At 35.5% G+C, this 23661-nt stretch overlaps 5 protein-coding genes across 14 annotated transcripts; all 5 read right to left on the reverse strand.

Annotated features, from left to right (window-relative positions):
- Positions 1–807: 807 nt before the first annotated feature.
- Positions 808–3443, reverse strand: LOC107424813 (F-box protein At5g07610). Of its 7 annotated transcripts, XM_016034684.4 has the most exons (3): positions 3259–3441; positions 2597–2702; positions 808–2194 (listed from the first exon to the last, which is right to left on the reverse strand). In XM_016034684.4, the coding sequence occupies exon 3, from the start codon at positions 2160–2162 to the stop codon at positions 1050–1052; it is 1113 nt and encodes a 370-aa protein (XP_015890170.2). In that variant the 5' UTR covers positions 2163–2194; positions 2597–2702; positions 3259–3441; the 3' UTR covers positions 808–1049. The 7 variants fall into 7 exon arrangements, with proteins under 7 accessions (XP_015890170.2, XP_015890167.2, XP_060675247.1 ...); XM_016034681.4 differs by lacking the exon at positions 2597–2702 and having other exon boundaries at positions 3132–3443; XM_060819264.1 differs by lacking the exon at positions 2597–2702 and having other exon boundaries at positions 808–2204; positions 3124–3443.
- Positions 3444–5195: 1752 nt separating this feature from the next.
- On the reverse strand, positions 5196–6111 carry LOC107424837 (uncharacterized). Its single transcript, XM_016034713.4, has one exon. The coding sequence runs from the start codon at positions 5960–5962 to the stop codon at positions 5465–5467; it is 498 nt and encodes a 165-aa protein (XP_015890199.1). The 5' UTR covers positions 5963–6111; the 3' UTR covers positions 5196–5464.
- Positions 6112–6482: 371 nt separating this feature from the next.
- On the reverse strand, positions 6483–10174 carry LOC107424836 (acidic leucine-rich nuclear phosphoprotein 32-related protein). Its single transcript, XM_016034712.4, has 2 exons — positions 8621–10174; positions 6483–7307 (listed from the first exon to the last, which is right to left on the reverse strand). Exons 1-2 carry the CDS (start codon positions 9728–9730, stop codon positions 7032–7034), a joined length of 1386 nt encoding a protein of 461 aa, XP_015890198.1. The 5' UTR covers positions 9731–10174; the 3' UTR covers positions 6483–7031.
- A 699-nt stretch (positions 10175–10873) lies between these two features.
- On the reverse strand, positions 10874–14713 carry LOC107424838 (plant-specific TFIIB-related protein 1). The gene is made up of 3 exons (XM_016034714.4): positions 13860–14713; positions 12335–12493; positions 10874–11883 (listed from the first exon to the last, which is right to left on the reverse strand). The coding sequence occupies exons 1-3, from the start codon at positions 14460–14462 to the stop codon at positions 11050–11052; spliced, it is 1596 nt and encodes a 531-aa protein (XP_015890200.2). The 5' UTR covers positions 14463–14713; the 3' UTR covers positions 10874–11049.
- Positions 12358–21716, reverse strand: LOC107424841 (probable polyol transporter 6). 4 transcript variants are annotated; one of them, XM_048478749.2, is made up of 5 exons: positions 21287–21603; positions 20649–21150; positions 17312–17546; positions 16940–17155; positions 14864–15263 (listed from the first exon to the last, which is right to left on the reverse strand). In XM_048478749.2, the coding sequence occupies exons 1-5, from the start codon at positions 21393–21395 to the stop codon at positions 15189–15191; spliced, it is 1137 nt and encodes a 378-aa protein (XP_048334706.2). In that variant the 5' UTR covers positions 21396–21603; the 3' UTR covers positions 14864–15188. The 4 variants fall into 4 exon arrangements, 3 of the variants coding, with proteins under 3 accessions (XP_048334706.2, XP_060675246.1, XP_015890201.1); XR_007242425.2 differs by lacking the exons at positions 20649–21150; positions 21287–21603 and adding an exon at positions 12358–12493 and having other exon boundaries at positions 15106–15263; positions 17312–17831; XM_060819263.1 differs by lacking the exons at positions 14864–15263; positions 16940–17155; positions 17312–17546 and having other exon boundaries at positions 19467–20898; positions 21070–21150; positions 21287–21716.
- Between the last annotated feature and the right edge of the window lie 1945 nt (positions 21717–23661).

Here is a 23661-nt window from a genome sequence, read left to right on the forward strand (position 1 = left end):
CCTTAATCTTCGCGTTTTATACGTTTGTGTGATGGGAGTCGGACTTAACTCGTTCTCCGAGTTGCAACGAGTGGATTTATTATTAATTTAGGGTGAATTTACTCCTGCATAGTTTTACATATATACCACCAAATTTGCATTTACTTTTTTAACGGCTGGTTCCAATTTCAATCTTGAACAAGTCCAAACGGACTCGAATTTCAATTTTAAGGAGATATATTTAAAATATATATATATTATTATTATTTTTTTCTTTGCAAAGTAACAAGTAAAAATTGCATCTTATTAATAATTAAATATAATATTATAACAGTATTTAAGAAAATATTTAGAAGAATGTTTAATTTAAAATTTAATAAATTTTAAAAAATTTAATCGATTATTAAAAACATTTATAAAAATCAAATAAAATTTTTAAAATAAAACTGAATTTCATAAAAATAAATTTTTTTTATAATTTTATTTTTAAATTTTTTAAATATTTTAAAATTTTAAAATAATTTTACAAAATTTAAATTGAATATATTTAAATTTTAATAATTTTTTATAAATTTTATTAAAATATAAATTGAATATCATTAAATTTATAAATAATCATTTAAAATTTAAATCAAATATCTTTAAATTTTTAAATATTTTTAAAATCCATTAAATTAATCACTTTTTTAACTTTTTTTTTTGTTCTTTCTTCCTCGCGTGTGTGTGTGTGTGTGTGTAAAATCAAGTTTTGCATAATTTCTATATTTTAAAATCTATTTTTCAAAAAACCATTTTCTCCAGTAAAATTAGAATCCCTCATTCTCAACATAAATAAAAATATATATCCAATATATATTTGCGACTGAAAAAACTTTTAAATAGGCTAAAATTTCACAATTCTTTCATGAGATAGGCGTTCATCAGAATGTAAAACCGAAAACAAACAGAATAAAAGGTCTCGCTAACTACTTCCAAATTTATCAGCACCACCGAATTAGCACTGCCCATTGTCCCTCTTCATGGCTAAGTGAAGATAGGTGAAAGAGGGCAAGAATGAGAAGAGAGCAGAGCTAGATTTCAACAAGGCTGTTCACATAAGCAACCGCCCTGGCACCTTGATCAAGTTCATCAAGCAAGCACTGAACTGCTTTGGTCTTCATATCATATGAATAAAGTTTTCCCCCACTTCGAACCAAAATTATATTTCCACCCGCAAACAGCACATTTCTACCATTGGGATCATTTGAAGCAGCTCCACTTAGCACTGAAGAACTAAGGCAAATCTGATGTTTTTGTTCCCAGGTCTTGACATTGCTGCGCATCTGCATTGTATTCTTGTAAGCATTAGACAACACGAGCACAACTAGTCCAGGCTGATGAACCTTGGTCAAACAAAGCTTTCCATTCATCATACCCAGGGTCCCAGATCTATATCCATTATAGCTGTCATAATCACCATAGAGAAGTTGTGTTCGCTCCATCACGAGGTCAAAAACAACAATCCCACCATCCGTTGCCTGCCAATAGATAATGCCATTCACATGAACACCAGACCTTGGCAAGAGCTTCTTATTACCAAAGTAAATCTCACCAAAAACTTTCCAAACACCCTCCCTGGAGGAATAGATCTCAAACTCATACCCATTATCAAAATCAACAGAAGGAAAAGCACAAATTAGCTTGTAGTCTGCCACAAAGTTGAGTACAGATGGTTCAAAGATGAGTACAAGAGCAGGGTCAGATCCATGAGAAGCATTAGGTTTGGGAAGCATTTTCCATTGCTTGGTAACAGGATTGCAGATGTAGTAAGCATTAAGTCCACGGAGACCTTGACAGCAAAGTAGCCCATTGGAAGAGGTCCTGATGTCAACTGGCTCAGGCAAAAATTTCAGAGATGGATCTGGAACGCCATATGCTGCAGGATCAAGAGAAATAAACGAGGGCGGGTTTGATCCAGACTGGCAGAAAAAGCCAGAAATTTCGTGAAAACCATTTGACTGGTTGTGAGCAAAGAAAGGAGTAGAAATCTGAAGCTTCCAGTCCCTACAAACTGCTCTGAATCTGGAAAGTGATTTGGCAGGAAGAAATGAGAGGACATGCTCCCTAATAATGTCTTTGAGATCCATGTAGATCTTACTGTTCTTGTTAGTAATAAACTGATTTTCTTTCTTTCCTCGATCCATTAAATGTTCAGTTTGATCTCCTGCACCTTGAACTGCAACAAACTTCGAAGTTTATCATAAGGAGAGTTAAGTGACATATTTCACAAATCAAAGTTTAGTTATGTTTTCGTACTGTAGTAGCATAGTATTTGTTTGTTTCCTAAACTCAAGATATGATAGGTACTGGATACAAACTCTGGAATTATATCAGTGCCCAAAAAACAGTTTACAACAAAGTTTCTTCGAAGTAGGTTGACACATAGGTGTTTTACAAATATTAATAGTGATGTCTTTTGCATGCCTTCTAACAATAAATTATCATTGTTCTAATAGACTTTCCTCCAACCATCTTATCCATGTTACTATTATTGCTACTGCCCTATTATGGACACAATCACTATGAAGAACAAATAATTGAAATAAGAAAAATGTTCCTAAAATGCAGAGAAACTTACTAATAAAAGAGTTAAACAGTAGTGTTAGCAATCAACTTCTGAATAACAAATTAGCCAAGTTAACCTCACGAACAACGACGATTATCCATCAACGGGGTTACAAAACCTAACAATTAAAATACATTTTGACCATCATTACCAATAAAAACCGAACCAACTTGACAAGACTAGTAATTCCCAATTATTTCTAGGAAAAAACGGAAATAAGAATTCGAGAACTTCAAGCACCGAACCAAAGCTAAATTAGGAAAATTCTAAGATCCAACGTTCAGTTAGCCTGCAGCAATATTACAAGAAAAATAAAAGAACTCAACAAAAAATCCCATGTCAAAATAAAGTAATGGGACAGCTCTCCAAAAGACGACGTCTCTTTTTCTTTTCCTCCGTTTTCTAGGCAACCAAAAAGGTAACAAAACAGCAATCAGAGAGTCACATTTTAGAAAATCAGTCAAATAGTGACGATCAGAACGAAAAAATAAAATAATTTTCTGAAAAAAAAAAAAAATGTAAAGAAAACGAAACCCTACAATTTCACCTGGCATATAGAAATGCTCAAAAATCTACAGAGACGCGCTGATCTTGATTAACGTCTGAATTTACCGATTAAAGCAAACAAATTCGAACTGAAATTATGAAGAAGAAAAAGGGGTGAGCGATCATACCTAATAAGATTGAAAATTTTACTCAGCGAGAGTTTTTGATCGAGACGGAGAGAGTGAGTGACAGGGCTTTTGAAGTCCGTTGCAAGGAAGGAAGGCTACAAAAAAGTAGGCCAAGAAAAGGACCTCATCTTGACTTGGGTGAGTCATGGAATTGTTTGGGTTCCAATAGATTCGTATTCTGGTTGTGGAGTAACGCTGTCTTGCGCCTGGGTTGGAATATCTTCCATTGAATAACTTTCATTCAGAAAATCTTGCATTTTTATTGGTTACTGAAAATTGAAAATAATAATAATTAACTATAATTTTTTTTTTTTTTCACCTCCCGGCTATAACCTTACTTTTTCTTTTACAAAATTTTAATAAGCCTTGAATTGAAAATTTAGAAATTATCATCAATAATTATTGCTAATACGGAATATGCATGATTTGAAAATGTTTCCAATTAGCAACCTTCAAATACGAAAGGAAATCGAAATGTCCTTTACAGTAGCCCAATGTCATGTACAAAATTACTAAACTCGATCATACTTTGTGAATATATAGCATAATTGTAATATCATTATTCACCTCCCATTTTTGTAAATTACATTGAGCTGAAGTAATTAGAAAATGAAGAAAAAATTAAAATGTTCAACTTTTTTTTTCTTTCTTTTTTTTTTTTTTCCCCTTTTGCGATACTTAAATGTTTAACTTTGTATAACGTTTGATCAAGTCAAAATTTTTGGAAACAATGACAAAACATGTTTATTTCATGTAAATTATAATTTTAAAATAATCATGAAATTTTCACTTATATTTACTTTAGATTAATTGATATAATTCACTGCAATAATTTGTAAATAATATGGTTTACTGCTCCTAACTATTCATTGCTCCTAACATTATTTTACCTTTTTACCTAAGTGTTTACCATATTATTTAATAAACTATTCATTGTCCATAACATAATTGTTGTAAAACAGTAATGCTACATTAACCACTCAGGTACTTATCAAATAATATGACAAAGATAATGTATCATCATCTTATTAATTAACAAAAATGTATATAACTTAAATATAAATGAGTAAACACTTTTAAAATAAGTAATGTGAAATAAAACAAATCAATAAAATAATATTGTATCATTTTGCTATATAATTGGGTTAACTGTTTAGTGCCCTAGCATTATTGTTTGTAAAATAATAATGCAAGCACCAAGCACCTAATAATTTACTAAATAATATAAAAAAGTAATATGTTATTATTTTATTAATTGACAATATATAAAGTTTAAATGGATAAATATGTGGCAGATTAATAAAATAGTGTTATATTGTCTTGCCCTATCATTTAGGGAACTATTCATGCTCCTAACAATATTGTTTATTCAGAAATGCATATCTCTATCTAAAAAAGTGGTTAAGAATTGTTTCATACAATCATATATTTAGAATTGATATCTTAAAAATTATCTTTTAATTTATTATGAAAATATAATAATGTGAACAATAAAATTAAAACCTTTTATATGCTAAAAATTTCATAAGAAAAGTGAACTCTCAAAGCTAAACATTAAAATTTCTATGTAACAATGTGAATTCCATTTTTAGTATATATATATATATATTAGTGTATCTCCCAAAACAAATTAGGAAATAATTTCAGAAAAAAGATTTTTGATCATATCTTCTTATTTACACCTTCAAGTACTTTACAATTATTTATTTGAAATTCATGACGAGGAGAGAGAGCCAATTCAACTGGAAGTCATTAATTATTGCAAAAAAAGAAAAAAGAAAAAAGAAAAAAAAAAGGGTCATACATGACTCAAGTTTCTATATATACAATTTTAAGCACACATATTACAATAGACTTTAAATGCTGACCCCAAAAAACAAAAGGGAAAAATGAAAAACATAAAAAACATTAAAAAAAAACAGAAAAAAAAAAGACCATAACAGATCATATGCAAATTACTTCTTAAAAACATGCATATTGTGTCTGGGAAAGGATAACAGGAATTACAAAAGCAAAAGTAGAGAGAGAAGAAACAAGTCATAACGCATTAAACGGATAGCGCACAATTAATGAAGCCAAGGAGTACTGAATACTGTTTGTCATACTGTTTAGAATTAAACGACACAAGAACTAATTAAAGCCTGAATGAATGACGGCCACAGACACAAGATAGAATTAATTATGGTGGGCCATACCACGTCATCAATCAACCGAAGCACTGGTCACTGGGGAGGGGACCTGGAATGGAACCCTGTTCCAAGTACTGCAAACCAAACACCACCAAAATGGCCAACGCTGATAAATATGAAAGACCTTCAACGGCACCCAGTAATCCAAATGGTCCATTAGGCAGACCGGAACCGGTTTTGGCTTTAGTATACACTGACCAAGCCAAGATTCCCACAACTGCTAAATAGCTCACGCCCTCCAGCGCACCTATCGAGCCACCGGGTCCAGGTGGCAGGCCACAGCCGGTGGTCTTGAGGGTGTAGAGCGACCAACCAATGACCGGGGTCGAGACCAAGCCACCGGCTATGGCTACTTTCTCTATAATGCCACCGCCGCTTTCATCGCTGCTTTCCTTTGCCATGCTTTGGACCTTCAGTGGGGCATGCCATCTTGGTGTTTTTCTTATGTGCGCGCGGTTCAAAGTATTGGCCGTTGAAAAAGGTGTCGAGAACAGCAGCATCTTGGTGGCTTCCATGGTGCGACTTTGAGAAGAGAAAAGCAACAGTATTTGCTTGGCCTTCTCTGAAAAGTCCACTGGCTACTAGTACTACGGCGTGCCACCACCTCACTTTTGAGATAAGAACTATTGAGAGTTTACTTTTAGCATTAATAAATTAAAAACAACGCTTTTACGATTTATTGCAATAATTATTATCTTTGCGTGTTATAATCTCTATTTATAGTCAAAATATGCTTAAGAAATAGTCAGAAATCTCTAAAATCAATTATCATAAGAAACCAAAAAAAAAAATAAAAAAATAAAAAAATAAAAAAATCTACTCTTAAAGTATGAATGACCAAGATGTTTTCTCAATTAATAAGGTCGAATTTACAAAAAAAAATTGATCCAGCTTGGTATAATATGCTGAGCCGTTGGATCATAGATTGGAAACATGAGAGCGTCCATGTCACATGAACCCTTGATATACAGAGAGAGATAATAATTACACGTCACACGGCTGAAAACGAATAATATAAAAGTAGTGAACACGTCATTCGACACAAAAACAGCCCACTTTGATTGGCTTGAACATAAAAAAGATAAAAATCATAAAACTATCTACAAGCGTTTTTACAATACCCCTTTCCAATTTTTTTTTTTTTTTTTTTTTTGGGGAAAAAAATACTGCTTGAACTACAGAAGAAAAAACAAGGTCATTTGTGAGTTTTCCCTCTTCATTTTTTTCCCTCCAAGAAGTCCCCTTTTAAAAAACCGACTCCCCAAAATCAGAACATGTGCTCGCGAACGACCCCTCTTTTAACTGCCATTTGAATAACAAGGAGTAACGGCTATATAAGAGATCCAAGCGGGGACAAAGGACTAACGACTTTTTGAACTAAAAAACATATGCCACCCCATGGAAACCATAGTTTTTCCCTACCATATATTTGTCCGAGAAGATAGCCAAAATCACTAACAGACTACCAACCAACCTATCTAAGTGAGGTTCCCTGTCTCCTTACTGTAAAGACATGAAAATGAAAAAAAAAAAAAAAAAAAAAAAAAAAAAAAGAGCATAAATTGAGAAGGCCATGGACAAGCGTCAACGATCCTTCTTCGAAGACTTGCTGTGATCAACAACATCATCATCATCCTCTTCATCCTCGCTGTCATCATCATCCTCCACATGTTCATCTCTCTTCCTCTTCAGCTGTGAAGATGATGGAGGCAGCACCTGAACTTCATCGTCATCTTCGACTTCTTCCTCTTCTTCACCATCACCTTCTTCGTTCCCTGGGTCCATGTCACTACCTCCAGCATCGTCTACATCAGGCTGTCGCACAGGTTGAACTAAGTAGCCTGCACCATAGTCTTCCTCCTGTGCCATCCAAAAAACACACCATGAGTTAAATGCAGAAATCAGGGAAAATAACATGACATATCATATCAAAAACAGAAATCAGACTAAACTGAGAGTTCACAGGAGAAAAATAAAGAAAAGAAACATCATAAATGATGATAACACCTCAATTGAAACAGAATCACCAAATTTCGTCACTAACGAAATAACCAGAAAAGTAATCAGAACACCATTAATCATGAAAATAACATTTAAAAATTAAACTCAAATATATCTGCATCAAAACAAACAACAATTAATAATAAGCACCACAAAATTCTTCTAGGACAAATTACGACTGATAAAAACTTCATAACTTAATTATTAACAAAGGGATACAAACACATTAAAGAGCCCGTTATTCAAAATTACAATAAATCCAATGTAAACGGCTGTTGTTCACATCAGGAGCTCCCATGAAGCAATGGAAACAGAAAAACTATAGTGAATTCAAACACTTAATATTTAACTGATAAATTATGTTTACTTGTCGACAAAATGACCAGTAAAGTGTAAAAAATAAGGGAGTTAGTTTTACAACAAACAAAAAATATCACAAAAATAGAAAAACATAACATTCATGTCAGATAACCAGAAATGTCAAAAGCGGCCTTCCCAAGGAAGCATTATATAATGTGAGTGCCTATTTTGGATAAAGATATAGACAATTTAAGAAAAGTTGCAACCTTAAGAGTTTTGTGTACGACATTCGTCAAAAATTGAATAGTCTCCAACTCAAAATAACCTAAATCTCATTTGCCTCCAACATAAGCCACAAAACTTGACAGAAAAAAAAAATCCCAAAAGACTTTTGAAAACAGCTTTTTCATCTTTTAAAACCAAAGACACCACACGTGTCTCATTTTCACAAAAGCACATAGAGAACATCCAAAATACCCACCATCAAGCACAGGTACAACATTTTCATTAACAATATGGCCTGTAAACCAAAGGTCCAAAAGTATATTGACCAAAAATAAAAAATAAAAAACATAGAAGTATGTACCAGAAGTGAAAAAAAAAACAATTAACAAAAGCACAGAATGCAGTAAAACCAAATTACTCAACAAATAGGAAGCAAAACCAAAAAAAATAGAAAATTCACAGCAGCCACAGCTTCTGATCTCTTCAGCTATCTAAAAGCCAAATCGTATTCAAAAAGTTAACAACCAACCAAGATAAGTAATATAGCATGTACAAAAAAAGAAAAGAAAAAGGAAATTAACTAATGTCAAATAAGTAATATACACCAAACAGAAAGCAGTCAAATAAGTAATAAAGAGGAGTCTCACCTCCTCTTCACCCTCTTCTTCCTCTTCAAACTCCCCATCTTCTTCAACGCCCTGCTCTTCCTCTCCTGTCTCCCCATTATCATCTTCATCCCCATCATCCTCTCCTTGTTCATGCCCATCAATTTCCCCTTCAGTGCTTGTCAACCTCCCTGTGCTCTCAGGTTCGGCAAAATCCCCCTCATCATTGTCAACCTCTTCATCCTCATCATCGTCTTCATCATCATCATCTTCATCATACTCAACCGCATCTTCCTCATCATCGCTGTCATCAATCTCATGAACCTCCACCACATCATCATCCTCAACGTCCTCTTCATCGATTTCCTCTCCGGATTCATTGTCTTCATCCCCATCCTCTTCGTCCTCATCTCCATCTCTTGCTCCCTCCACTGGGGCAACGCGAAACCCATTTGCTTGGTGACTTTGTCCATTCAACCTCCGAGCTGTCTCCGTCTCCTCCTCATCAGCATCGCTTTCTTCGTCCTCATCAGCATCAACAACTCCCTCAGCCCCTTCACTGTGACCATTATTCGTTCTGTATGGTCGATCCTCACCATCGATTTCTCCGCTCCCAGGGTCATCCTCATCATCATCATCTTCCTCGTCCTCTTCGTCGTCGGACTCGGGACGCTCGTTCTCCTCCGCATCCATCTTATCCAAATACTTGAGCGATTTGATCAACCCGAAAACCCTAGATCGATAGTCCTTGACACGAGTAACCGGGCATTCATAGAGATCGAGTGAGACGAGCTTAAGCTGAGCGAGAGGGGCAAGATCTTCGATGTATTGAATCCGATTATTGGAGAGGTCGAGGTCTCGCAGTGAATCGAGGCCTGCGTCAACGAGAAATTCAAGGCCACCAGCGATCCGATTGTCAGAGAGAATGAGTTTCTCGAGGTTTCGGAGACGAGGAAACTGCTCAAGCGACGAAACGCCAGTATTAGCAATAGACAGGTGCTGAAGATTCTGGAACTTCTCTAGAAGGCTAGGTGGGGGTAGGCGACCTTGGAAGCACTTAACGGCTCCGTCCAGGGTTAGGGTTCGAGCCGAGGCGTAGTCGGTTTGTCCGTCTAGCGCTGTCTCAACGGCTCTCTCCCAGATCTCATCCATTAAATATGAAACCCTATTCTATCTCATAAAATAAATACAATCACAAATTACTGCTTAAGAATTTTGTTTCTATTTAAACGCACGGAAGCAATCGATTTCAAAGCCTTTTGGGGAGCAGAAAATTTTCACACAGCAGAAGCCTCGTCTGAGAAACGAGAAACTCTCATGGAAGGATAAATTAATCAAATAGAACACCAACAACTATCCCAAACCCTAACCTTAGATTTGAGAACACCGATTTGATATGATAGAAATTTCAATCCGTTCCTGAACCGCTTTAAAACCCTAATTTTCAGCTGTACGGACTATTCTCTGTAGGTTGAAATGCTAGGGGAAGAAAAACACCCAAAAGAAAAAAACAAAACAACTGAGTTTTCTCTCTTTTCTTTCTCTCTCTCTCGCTCTTAAATTTCCTCTCTCTCCTATTGGTTGGAGTAAGCGAGTCGGGATAAACCCCAAGTCGAAGGTGGAAACGGGTTCGCGGTGCACGGGCAATGGTTCGGGTGCGTGAACCCAGCCGCGTGGTTTAAGGGTTTGTGAATTATTGGAGGATTATGGGCTGTTGGATCCGAAAGGCACGGATCGATGACGTGGAAGATATGGACGGTCGAGATTTGAGTTTGGTGTGTTTGTTCTCCAGAAGGTTGTATGGGTGCGAAAGGAGATCGGCCTCGCCATGTCAGACACGACACTTACGGTGTAAATATCGGGGCGGTTAGAGATAAGCCCATATTATTTAGGAAAATTTACGTGATTGCCACAATGTTTATGGACGGGCAGATTACCATAGCATGACGCTGAATTTGTTGCAGCCCTTGGAAATGTAACGACACTTCTTTGGACGTCGTGGATATACGAGAACGGCATAGATTTTAACGTCGGTTGCTACGACACTTACAACTTAAAGCCAATGTTTGTTCTTTTTCTTTTCTAATCATCTCTAAAACCCTCTTTACCCTCTTTCCTACAACCTTTTTTTAAACGTCTAGGGTTCTAGTGATTAAAAACTTATAATATTACCTTTTCCATTTTGTTATAAAAATATAAATTATTGATATCCTTCACTAAACTAAAAGAAACAATTACCAATTTAGAAAGCACAAAAGTTGCAAAGAGCTTTTCAAATCCAAATACTTCTCTATATCCAGAGCAAAGGAAATAAATTTAATTAAAATAAATTGTTAACATAAATTAACTAATTAAATATCATTGACATAATAATACTATACAATTGAAAATGCCTCATTTTTTACTTTCTCGCCTAAGCCACAAATAAAGCAGATAAAGTAGAGCAGGCCCTGCTAATATGGAGTTCTGGACTAGATGTCCCCAAAGTGTTTGGCATTTTTATTTCCATTTTGACCTCCAGAGCCTTTAAGCTCGGTATAACCTGGTGCTAGCTTAGGTGGTTGCAGAAACTGAACACTTGGAGAAGGACCCAATGGAGATGGGGGCCGAAACTGCCTGGTAGCTAAACTTGAACTTGAAGCCAGAGGACTTGACAATTGAGTTTGCTTTGGCGAGTTTGTGATGTCCTTTGTCTCCTTTTCTATCTTCTGCTCTAACTGTTGATGGTTTGACTGTGCCTCATCAATTTCCATTCCTTGGACAATATTCTGAGACTTATCACCCACTGTCCGCAAACCAGAAGTCCCAAACGGATGCTGGGTTTGCCAGATAATTGTAGACCGGTTCAATAAAGGGTTATGTGCCCCTCGGGCATTTCCTTTACTTTCAACATCCTCTTTGACTCTTGCCTGATGGATCATATCTGTGACTTCATTTGGTTTGTTATTAGGTTTAGCTTCAGGTTGCTTCTCTCTGTCTAAAGAAGCAGTGGCTTCAGCTAAATCAGCTTTGGTCGCTGAAGTGCGGCCCGAAGCAATTACAGTAGTTGGAAATGCCCTTTCAGGAGGAACAGCTGGAGTATAATTAGATGGTAGCAAATCGTCCCAATTCTCTAAAAGCTCCTTGTACACTTTCCGGAGAGTGACTTCAGTAAGACCAGTCACCTTACAAATTTCTGCCTGTGTTTTGCGTTTGTCTTCCAGTTGGCAGGCCAAATATATAGCAGCTGCAGAGATGCTAATGGGATTGCGTCGAGTGCAGAAACATTTGTTGATGACAACCTCACCAATATGAGTTGCCAGTTCCTGAAAAATCGAAAGGGATCATGTCAGATTAGATCAAGATTAAATCATTTCCTGAAAATAAACTTCATCAGACTACAATGAATCTCAATTTATCACAGCAGCATTGAAAATATGCCAACGAACTTCATTTAAGAAGCCAAAATGTTCTGTAAACACATTCTGGGTTAACATTATTGCAATTAGAACTTCACAAACATTAGGTTCAACATTTTCATGACTCTCTACACAACCATGTTCTGTTTCCTTGGGTTCAAAGTTCCACACCTCCTCAAGTCCAGACTTGATCTATTCTTGGCCCATTTACTGAGACAGATATACATGCCATTTCTCATGTTGCAATTATATAATAACTATGCAGAATCACAGTCTTATAACAACATGACTAATATTCAGCATCACAGTTTCTACAAATGCAAATGATCCAATGGGGTATTGTGCACTGAAAAAATACCTGAGCAGATTTATTGAGCTGAAGGAGAGTGCAAAACCTAGGCATATGGACTGATATGGAGTTGCTGTTAATGGGCTGACTAAGCTGTAGAGCTTCTCCTAGTATTTTGATGTATTTTCCGATTTCCTTCTGTGGAACATTGGCTGCGATTGAAATTTCCTGTGGATCAAAACAGATATCAAGATAGAGAAGTTCTGAACTCGAAAGCATGGGTTGCAGTCACAATTGCATGCACCTTGCAAGAGGGGTAATGTTTAATAAGGCTACAGAAATGAGAAGAAACTTAATGACATAGAAATGTCATATACACATGACTCAGTGAACAAAATAATATTTCAAGAGAATCATCCTCTATACACTTCAAATATTTTACCCAAAAGGCACTATGAAGTACCCTTCAGAACGCACCCAGAAAATGATATGGAACAACAGGCGGATTTTATCAAGTACAAATTTTTTTCATCAGCAGTTAAATCTGCACCAGCAGAACTAATAAATTACTTAAAAGTAAACATGAATAACCACTATAGTTCACTTTTCCATCACGGCAGGCGGAAGTTTAGGAACACATTTTTGAATCATTTCCTGGAGAAATAGTTTCACTAAACTGTATGATAATTCAGTAATTAACCTGTCATACAGGCTTAAAATCAGATAGCAGTCCAACACTGCAATGAAAATATGCTACAAGTCAACTCATTATCTATGAACTCAAAATGGGAGCAGGTTTGCTTCTAAATCAATTAACAAAGACAAAGTTATTGGCTTCTTTTTCAGGGTCTAAGAAGTTTGCAGCAGCAAAGAAATTAGTATTCAAAATCAACCACTCATTCTTGATAATCAAAGAAAATAAATATTCAACGGTGCTCATGCAGAGTATGAGAATAATCAACTCACGCTTTTAAGGCAAAAAAAGTAAGAGCAAAGTGCGTTCGATCTCAATTTCTATGCCCAAAAAACAAGAATGAAGACAATTTCCAATACAATATAAAAGAGTAGGACTACTCTAAAAAGAAGACACTTTTTTAACATAACTCCAAGCTTTCCAAGCGATGATTCAAATTCAATTATCGCCTACTAAAGGATGATGCATTGCATTGACTTTTGTAGACACTGAAAAGTTATTATGTATGAGACTGATGCATGTCGTGTTACCATATAAATACAAATAAAAGTTAGGTTAGAAGATACTCTTTAATAATCCAAAAGACTCTTAATTCTTTGGATAATAGTTCTTCAACACGCAAAAACTGGAATTTTGTTGCGCCAAGGAAATCAAATAGAGGACAAATTGCATTGAAACAAAAAGAAAAAAGAAAAACCATAACCTTATGGAACAACATAGTAAGAATTATTGAACAGACAAATTAAAATAAAGACATCCAAGGTCAAAAACCCTAAATTGAGCGAGACCAGGCAAATAACATTAGCTTCAAAAGCTCCCATAAACAAAACTATAATTTGTAACGAAATTAGCTTCAAAGAGCAAATGAAACTCGAAGAAATTGACAGTATAGTTAATTACTTGGAGGGTTCTGGGTTCTTGAGCCTCTCTAATGGCCTGGACAAGAGCAGCAGTGGCAAGGGCTTCAACACTACGATTCCTCAAGCAAGTAGCGGAGCAACAATCCCTAAATAGCTGAAACGCGTGGTCTGAGATGTCGTAGTCCAAGCCAAGAATCGAGGCCACATCGATGATTTGCATGTACGCCCTCAGATTATCAACCACAACCGTCGACGATGATGAAGTCGATGATGAAGAAGAAGAAGAGGAGGACGATTCAAGGGTGCGCTCAAGCTCGGCGAGGTGGCCGGAGAAGGAAAGGCAGGAGCGGAGAAAAAGTGGGCTGGGCTCGAGGGACCAGGTGGAGAAGGCAGTGATGAAGCCGGTGGGCTCGAAGGGGTCTTCGTCGTCATCGTCATGGGTCTGGTAGTGTTGGTGGAGGGTTGGGAGGTCGGAGGTGACGAGGCAGAGAGGGTTGTCTTGGGCGCGTAGATGGAACAGGTGGTGAGGTTGGGACTGTCGCTCTTCCACTACGCGCCCACACGAATCGCACTCCGTTATGGACCTCCCGCCGCTCGTGGTGGCGCACCGCCCTTGCCCGGCCGAGCAGTACGGGCACCTCATCTCTCTCTCTCTCTCTCTCTCTAGTGGTTTTACCTTCGTTAGTTGCCCGCTGGTTCAATTTTGTTACGTTGTCACCTTTTTCTCGATGGTTATTTATTTATTTTTTTTTCGTTTTATTTGGGGAGTGGGGTTACATAAGAATAATTGTTAAAGATTTTTGAGCTGTTGGGTGTGGTCGCGATAACAGAGAAAAACTCCTTCAGCCAACCAACCAAAAAAAAAAAAAAAAAAAACCCCAAAAAAATGAAGAGCATGGCCACGAAACCAAACAGCTGAGCTTGGCAGGTTTTATAATAAGTTTACAAGCAACACACAGCTTTGAAATTAGGACCCTGAGTAGAACTGCGGTAGTTATACGTTCATATATATATGACTGGCTTCAAAATAGAGCAAGGAACTAATGAAGTGAGGTTGCAGAAAAATTTTTTCATATGAATTTATAAAAAAAAATAAATATCATAACAAAATTCTTTCATTTGGACTCGTCTCATAAAGGTTTTGTTTTAAGTTTACCACTCACATGGAAAAACTATGACATTCAAAAATTTCCAAGAATCATAACCTAATTTAAATACATAGTTTTCCCCTGCTGTAAAAAACCATGAAGAACCGAGTATGAATTTCGCCCATCACTGCCACTCACAATTTTTTGGCAGCACATGAGCAGTTTGTGAGCGCAGATTAGTGTAGATATTTGAACCCTTCGACCTCAAATATTCGTTCACATCATCGACCACTCATCACTGAGTTCACCCCACCTTTGTCTGCTAGCCTCAAAGTCTTCCTAAGTTCCAGGGCAGCCTGTTTACGATGACAAAAAAAAAACGCAAGGCCAAACCAATCATGTTAGAAATTTATAATGATTTCCTCCAATCAATGACAGCTTAAAGAATTTGAGCACGCAAAGATACAGGGAAATATTGCTATTTTAACATCCTTTCTGATAAGTTAATGGATCCACCAAATCTCATTGGATACGCAGAAGCAAATCAAATAATAGCAAGCTGCTGTCTCAATCGTAAGAGAACATACAGAGGACAAGATCTTTTGACCAAGGAAGATCAAAATGCCTATGTAAGAAACAGGAAATTCTATCTAGAAGTCACATAGGAGGGCTTACTTTCTCAATTTTTCATATTCTGATCAAACATCTACAGCATGATTTGTGACATAAATACATTAATGGATGATACGAGAAATCTAAACACCATTGTGGCAAATGCAGTCTCAGATACACGATGACAAACTTACAGAAATATCACCCCAAAAAAGACAAAGTTGTAGAAGTTGAGGCAACAATTTGTAATACAACCTACACTATGTTAATTTAAGATAAAAATTATCTAGAGGTTGACATACTTAAAGGAATCCAGAGTTGGAAATTATGTATCAATTTCTATGATTCAAGTCACTTATTTATTATCCAAACACCATCTTGAACTTATGTGATAAAGCAACAAGACATCCAAACAAGTCAGCTACTATCACTTCTACTATAATTGGCTTGATCAGGTTTACCAACATCTAAGGGTAACCAGCATGCAGAAAGTATTAATTCGTTTAATTGGCCAACATGTACAGTGAATCAAAAAAGATATTAACACAAAACCATTTTTCTGATGATCATTATTAAATCTGATTTCTGTTCCATTCTTTAGAAGAATGGATTTTATAACAATCATGGAAATGGTGAAAAACTAAGTCCCTATTCAAGACTATTGAAACTATGTAGACCAAAACTTTCCCGTTCAAGAACAAGATAGCCAGGTATTTACCCAAATTCACCTAATGACAATTCAAGGCTCCTTTCCACCATTACAATATGGCAGAATGGGTGCTACTGAGACGTGCAATGCATCAGACCAAATAATTGCACAGATTGGTAGGAATCCCGAATCTGCATCAAGTTGGGTTGTAGCAAACACACAAACAGAAAAATGGAGCTTAACCCAGATTGTTCTCTGATGGGGAAAAGCTACTAAACCAAGCGTTGTGTTTTCAGCCTATACTCAATCTTTGAACAATTACAAGATAAAAATCAGGAAAGCTATTATAGAAGCTATAGTCATAAACGAGAGACTCCTCCAAATGTGTTTGACAAATAGCATTTTTGATCAACTAAATTTATATTAAAATAGTAACATCAAAAAAATTTCATTACAATAGTAAGAAAAAAAATCAGAAGAAAATGTAAAATGGCATTTGACATATTGCATTGCCACAAATTCTAAAACTACCTAGAGTGCAGTTAATGTAAAGGAATAACTTCCCAATTATGATAGTGATTTAAGATTCTTATACAACCCAATCAAAGGTAAGTTACGCCAAAAAGTTACAAACTGAAAGCCCAAGAAGTAGGCTTTTGGGTTTCAAAATAAATAACGAGCAAATCGACACTCTAATCAATAATCTAATTGTTCGATAATATTAATTATTATATATTTAAAAAAAAAATGGCTGAGATAACGATAACGAACCGTTGATTGGACAGGAGGAGGATCGAGATCGATGGAGCGAACGGACATCTTAGCGATCTCAGAAATGGCAGCCTCTCTAACACCAGGGACATCACTGGTTAAGTCCTCATAGGCAGCCTCGAATGCTTCCTGCCAGAATCGCGGTAATCTGATCCGACGGCTATTGGTGTAGATATCCCACATGTGCTTCACCACATTCTCCCTCTCCTCCATTTCCTTAAACCAAAAATTTCCCCAAACCCAAACTCAGAAAATTCCCAGAAAAGAAAAAAAATAAAAAAATGCTCGCAATTTCAACCAAGATCCAACTCCAAAAAACCACATAAATAACACGCAATCGTAATAGAACAAAACAAGGGAAATTAAACTAACAAGAACGTCGAGATCATCGTGGATTGGAATGTCGAGGTCGTCGGAGAGACGATTAAGGTTTCCAGCCGACCACCGGAGAGTGACGGTGCCGGTGAACATAGACCAAAATGCGAGCAACAAAATGGCAGCCAATGCCCAGAACTTGTACCGTCCTTTGCCGAAAATTAGACTTGAATCCGAGCTCTCTTTCTTCGTGTTCGCTGTTGTTGTTGGAAGCCCATCATCATCCTTCATTCTGATTTAGACGGACAGAGAGATAGAGGAAAAAAAAAATCCAAAATCTTCACGGACACTAATTTTCTCCTATTATTTTATATTTATTTATTTTTCCCTATTTCTTAAAAAAAAAAAATCCCTAATTTCTGAGCTTTCGCTATTCCACTCTCTGAGTTTGGACTCTCAGATTTGAAAGTGAAAAAGAGTCCGATCTGATGCAAGAAAGAGAAAGAAAGAGCTTTTTTTTCCTTTCCTGCTGGGATTTGTCACTGTAACAGGGAAGGAACTCGGAGAGGAAGTGGTGGAATCAATTTTATATTTTGCGGGCCACCACATTATATTAATTTAAACTTTTGTTGACCTTTAATTGGATTTTAGGTTGATAGGTTATGGCGGGATGCTACTGGCCGTTGGATTTCAATAACAGAAAAAATTAAATTAGTATGCACACAGCCCGAAGCTACCGACTTTATACGTCGTCGTATTGATGAGTCTTAACATGAGACTTCAATCTTGATAGGGTTGAGGTTTTTTTTGGTGAATCTTGATGGGTTGAGTGTTTTTTTTTTTTTTTGGATGAATTTGATGGGTTGAGTTTTCTTTATTAATCCACTTGGAGTTTTAATTAATTTATCCACCCAAATGATTATCTTTTTAATTTCATTTATTTTTATATTATATTTTTTTGTAACTATTTTTATATTAGCTAATCATGTAATTACTGTCTCATTAAACGTTTTTATTAAAATAGTAACAACGATTTATTTATTTGGTAAATTGGGAAAACAATAATAGTTTATAAATTTTATTAAAATAATTAATTATTTGGAAATCAAGTAATTTTTTTTATGTAAATTGGGAAGAAAAATTTTAATGGATTGTAAAATTGGGGTAAAAATTTAAATGCATAATTTTTATTTTTTTTTGGATAAAGTGGGAAATAAATAAAGTCATTAGTTCTCATATTATAATTAACCATTCGATTCAGTATTTGACATTTTTTCTGTTTCAAGTTCTTTTATTTTTCGAAACAACATCTTAAGTTCACTTTGCCTTTTAACAGAGTTTTCTAACATTCGATGAATCCATTTGCCAGTTGATGACCCATTTGCCCGATCGAGAATATACTCAACTTTTAAATGGGTTAGATTATTTAGAACTGTTCGATTACATATATTAATAAATGAATTTGATCATTTAGTGCTGTTCGATTGCAAATGTTGATAAATGAATTTAATCATTATTCAGATTACATATTGCATTGTCATCTAATCCAACAATCCAACGTTTAAATCAAATCCATCCATTGAAGTTAAAAAGATCTTATAAAACATAACTTTATATTTGTATTAATTTTTTTTTTAGTTTTTTATACTCATTTTTATATCCACCAATCATATAATGTAACTTATTTTAAATCATTAAAAAAAATAAAATAAATTAAATAAAAAAGAATAAATGCTTTTGAAAAGGTTAAATTTTATTACGAATCACAAAAGAAAAGAAAAAAGACCGAAGATTCCCATCCCATAATTTCATCTTAAAACTAGTTGTAAATTTTTTTTACTATTTTCATAGTAGAGAGGAGAAAAGCACAATTGTTGTTTATTAAGGATAAAAACCATTCAACATTGCACAGGAACCCATAAATTTTCCATCTGAAAACGGAAGTCGTCTGCACTCTATAATATTTTATCATTGACTTTTCTTTTTTTTTTTTTTCTGAAAATATATTTTGATATTGGAGTTTATTACTTGATTCGGTATACTTGCTAACACGTAGTCACCACCTTCTCTCTTCCGGAATCTTCAGAATAATATTATAATCTGTAATTAAATTCTCAACTTGCATGCACAGTTTCCGGGTCTTTGTTGGGTAAAAAGAGAGGCAAAGATTGAATGAATAACAAATAGATATGGCCGCATAAGAGAAAAAAAATTGAAAAAAACGACAATAATATTATTTATAATTTCATGCATACAATGCCAAAACAAAGCATTGCCAGTTGCCAAGTCCTTGTACAGTAATATAGACAAATATATTGACAGACGTTATTATATAATAAAACGACCATCCAGATTACTTAACACTAATGATTTCTTCTACTTACTGATTAACTTCTAATAAGTTGCATAAATAAAATAATACTCAGTAAACCTTCGAAATACTAACTGATCACGATCTCACTCCCTATTATTTTTTTGTCACAGACTAATTCTCTACACGCTACTAATTTTCTGCTGGATTTCTAATTCAGCAGTTCTAGACCCGTTTTTCTTCTTGCTGAAAAGCATTTCCATATCTTCCAATGGAACACCTTTTGTCTCAGGCAAAAAGAAAAAGAAAAACAACCAAGCCAATATAGATATACCAGCAAACATAAAGAAAGCTCCACCAATGGTGATTGCCTTGTAAATAGAAATGAAACTCATAGAAACCGTAGCATTCATAACCCTGTTCACTGCTACCCCAACACTTGCACCTTGTGCTCTCAACTTCAGTGGAAAAATCTCAGAGCTATAAACCCAAGTAATCGGTCCCAAACCAATGGAGAAGAAAGCTACATAAGTATACACCGAAGCAATACTGAGTATTATTCCCCACATCAGCTTCTCCGTAGAATGTTCCACCATTGTTAAGCTAAAACCAAGCATAGACAGAGCCAATATCATACCCGTTACGCTCGTCAACAGTAGTCGTCGTCTTCCAACTCTGTCTAGTAAAAATGTCGCTGTCAAAATGAATATGGTTTTGGTTAGTCCGACTCCGACAGTGGCGAGCAAGAGCTTGTCTTTGCTTGTGACCCCGGCTTTCTTAAATATCCTCGGGCTGTACAAAACGACAGCTTCGATCCCCGTCGCGTGCTCAAAGAAATGGATCCCAATCGCGGCGATCAATATCCATCGGACGGCTGGCCTTGGTCTGAGGAAAAGTTCTTTCCAAACACCTTGGCCTCGACTATTCGAGGGAAGCTCAACGACGACGTTTTGGTCGCACTTTTCGTCGAATCCAGCGGCGAGTTTGATGTCGTTCAAACGGAGATAGGCTTCTTCTTTGGAATTCGATACTTGGAGGAGTATATTCTTGGCGTCTTCTAGACGGCCTTGCATGACTAACCACCTTGGGGATTCGGGCATTTTGAGAATGCACAAAGCCAAGGCGATCGAAGGGAGTGCTGCGATCCCAAGCATCATTCTCCACCCGAGTTTCAAGGTCAGTTTTCCGAAACCGAAATTCGATACATAACCGAGTAAGATTCCGAAACTGATGCAAAGCTCCGGTAGAGAAGTTAGAGTGCCTCGCGATGTAGGAGATGAAATCTCTGCCGAGTAAACCGGTGCGATCATTAGCGCAAACCCAACACCTATTCCTGCAATGCATCTGCCGGCCATTAAAACGGCGTAGTTTGGACCGTAACCCATTAGAATTGCTCCCACCAAGAAAATAACGGAGGATAGAACAATTGTATATCTACGGCCAATATAATCGGATGTTCTTCCAGCTGTAAGGGATCCAATTAAAGCGCATAGATTTAGTATACCGGCAAGGACTTCCACTTGCACGTCGTTGATTTTCAGATCTTCTTTTATGAATATCATTGCTCCACTCATCACACCAGTGTCTATAAATAAATAATCAAAAAAGATTAATAAAAAATTGGATATATAAGAAATTTAAAAAATACATGTATAATAAGAAATCTGTATTTTAGCCAAAAAAAAAAATAAATAAAAGAAATCTGTATTGAGTGTAAATACCATAGCCAAATATAATGGAAATCATTGAGGCGACTATAGCACAGGCACATGCATACTTGTTGAACTTGGTCTGGCTTTCAATACTAATATTTTTATCCATTGAAGCCATGGTTGATGGTTTTCTCTCTCTCTGTATCTTTGTGTTCAATCACTGAATCTGAATATATCTTTATCAGTTTGTGAGAGACTAACAGACTCTATACATATCCAATTGCATTGATCTCAGAAATGGAAAATATATAGTGGTAATGTATTGTGTAATGTAATAAAGCTGGAAACAAATTTGTCTGTCTCGTGGCACCCACAGGGACACAGTATCTTCTGCGTATATGAAAAAGGGAAATACAGGTTTAGATCTTTGATTAGATAAGGGAGAAAAGTACTCCACTGAAGACTGATTTCTGTTGAAAATTTTAATTAATGTGAAAATTAATCAAAATTTAATTTTAATTAATAAATTACTATGAAAACAGAAGAAAAGTTTTTTTTTTTTTTTTTTAGAGTGAGGATTTAATTCCATTATTTATGAAATCCTTAAGGTCGTAATCATCTCCATCGTGGTGCCAATTGTCAATTTTTGCACGTAATTTATTTTGGATAAGAACGACAAGTAATCGAACCTGTATATTCGGCTAATCGCCCTCTTGATGTGCCGCTCTGTCATTCACTCATACAAACCATTTTTTAGACTTTGTACACAACCACTAAAGATGTCAATGACTCTCCAAAATCAAGTGCTAATTTTGGATCCAAATTCCACGTACGGGAAAAGTATTGGGCGTTCATCTAAAAGTGCTTAATTGGTTTCTATACTAGGTTTTTTTTTTTTTTTTGGGTTCGTTGAGAATTCTGTTTTCAACTTTATGTGTGAAACTAGAAGTTGGTATAGTCTTCATGGTTGTGAGACATCTAAAAAGTGTAGAGGGAAAAAGTAAAGTAGAGTTGTTAATTTGGTAGGCATTTTTTTTTTCGTGTTTGGTTTTATGTTTTTTTTATTAATGATATATATGGTCGAAAAGAAGGTCATGAATATGATAGGCAAATTGGGTGGGCAGAAGAAATCGTGGCTCAAGATCACCGAAAGAGCAGGTCATGATCACTAACTCCACGAAACGAGGCTCTAATGCGAGAAAAAATTTAGAGCTTGGCTTGGTAGGATTTTTTGGTGGGGAACTTTTTCATTTTTCATTTGCAATTTATGACCGAATCTTTGTGAAAACATCCGAAAATGCAAGCTTGATATGGACGGTTTAAGACTTTGGCAGACATGTACGGTAGGTGCGGTGAAAGAAAAGAGAGTAAAGCTCATTTTACGGAAAGGAAAAGAGGAAGAAAGATTCTCTTTTTTGTGTCCTTTTTTTGGTTTGATCTACCCATTACAACGTAAGATTTCGAAAATAGAAATTCCAGAAAATGTTTGATTGGATCACTTACCAAAATTTTAACCTTACCCAAAAAAAAAAAAAAAAAAAAAGGTTTTCTGACCCTACATGTCATCCATTTCATTTTTGGATCGGCCCTAAATTCAATTAAGAAAAATTAAATTCTGTGATGCACTTCAATATTTATCATGCTTTTTTCTTTAAAAAAAAAAGAAAGAATTTAGCATGAATTTCATATGCTGCTTTGGAAAAACTAAATGGATTACTTTTTGGCTAAGGATGATTAATTACATCTTAATATATTTTGGGGTTAATGTATGTCAACATCTACCACTATATGTATATTTTGGAATTTAAATAGCTTTTCATAGTAATTAATTAGGCCCTGTTCCAAAGTTGAAAACTACCATCAAATAAATTGTAACCATTAAAATACCATTATGGACTCCAAAAGAAAAAGATACCATCACGGAAAATATGTATACAAGGATTAATTATCTCAAAGACTCTTGAGAATCAAATCACCAAAAATAAAATTAAAAAATAAAAAACTATTGAGAATTTTGAAGGCAAAAATATGTAAACAACCTCTTTTCTAAACTTAAATCTGGTATCGGAATTTCTTTTCAAAAACTTTGTTCATGGAGAACACTTTTTTTGGAGATAAAACATCCGCTCACATTTTAACTTTTTTGATTAACTTTTACTTCTAAAAGTTTGGGTTTCCATCCCAACTATCTCTCTCTCTTTCTAATATAATACTTCGAGCTTCTGACTAATTTCTTTTTTTCTGTTTTCTTTTTTTCCTGAAAATGTTTTTAAGGTTATCTATAGATTATGCTGCATATATGAACCTTTAAATGGCCAACACCTCAATTAAAGAACATACAGACCATCTTATTCCCATCATTGCTTTTGTCATTTAACGCCAACCATGCTGCTCAGATATATATATATATATATATATATAATTTAATCACCTCTCAACTCAAA

This window comes from Ziziphus jujuba, chromosome 7 (assembly GCF_031755915.1).
Source record: "Ziziphus jujuba cultivar Dongzao chromosome 7, ASM3175591v1".
Classification (NCBI taxonomy): domain Eukaryota; kingdom Viridiplantae; phylum Streptophyta; class Magnoliopsida; order Rosales; family Rhamnaceae; genus Ziziphus; species Ziziphus jujuba.

Excerpts from the sequence above, each read along its gene's own strand:
- LOC107424836 (XM_016034712.4), bottom strand. The coding sequence starts at position 9,730 with ATGGATGAGATCTGGGAGAGAGCCGTTGAGACAGCGCTAGACGGACAA. Across the intron at positions 7,308-8,620 it reads AAGAAGAGGGTGAAGAGGAG|GAGGAAGACTATGGTGCAGG; the intron begins GTGAGACTCCTC and ends TGGATGGCACAG.
- LOC107424838 (XM_016034714.4), bottom strand. The coding sequence starts at position 14,462 with ATGAGGTGCCCGTACTGCTCGGCCGGGCAAGGGCGGTGCGCCACCACG. Across the intron at positions 12,494-13,859 it reads AAGAACCCAGAACCCTCCAA|GAAATTTCAATCGCAGCCAA; the intron begins GTAATTAACTAT and ends TTTGATCCACAG. Across the intron at positions 11,884-12,334 it reads AGCTCAATAAATCTGCTCAG|GAACTGGCAACTCATATTGG; the intron begins GTATTTTTTCAG and ends TCGATTTTTCAG.
- LOC107424841 (XM_016034715.4), bottom strand. The coding sequence starts at position 21,395 with ATGGCTTCAATGGATAAAAATATTAGTATTGAAAGCCAGACCAAGTTC. Across the intron at positions 21,151-21,286 it reads TTCCATTATATTTGGCTATG|ACACTGGTGTGATGAGTGGA; the intron begins GTATTTACACTC and ends ATTTATTTATAG.
- LOC107424837 (XM_016034713.4), bottom strand. The coding sequence starts at position 5,962 with ATGGAAGCCACCAAGATGCTGCTGTTCTCGACACCTTTTTCAACGGCC.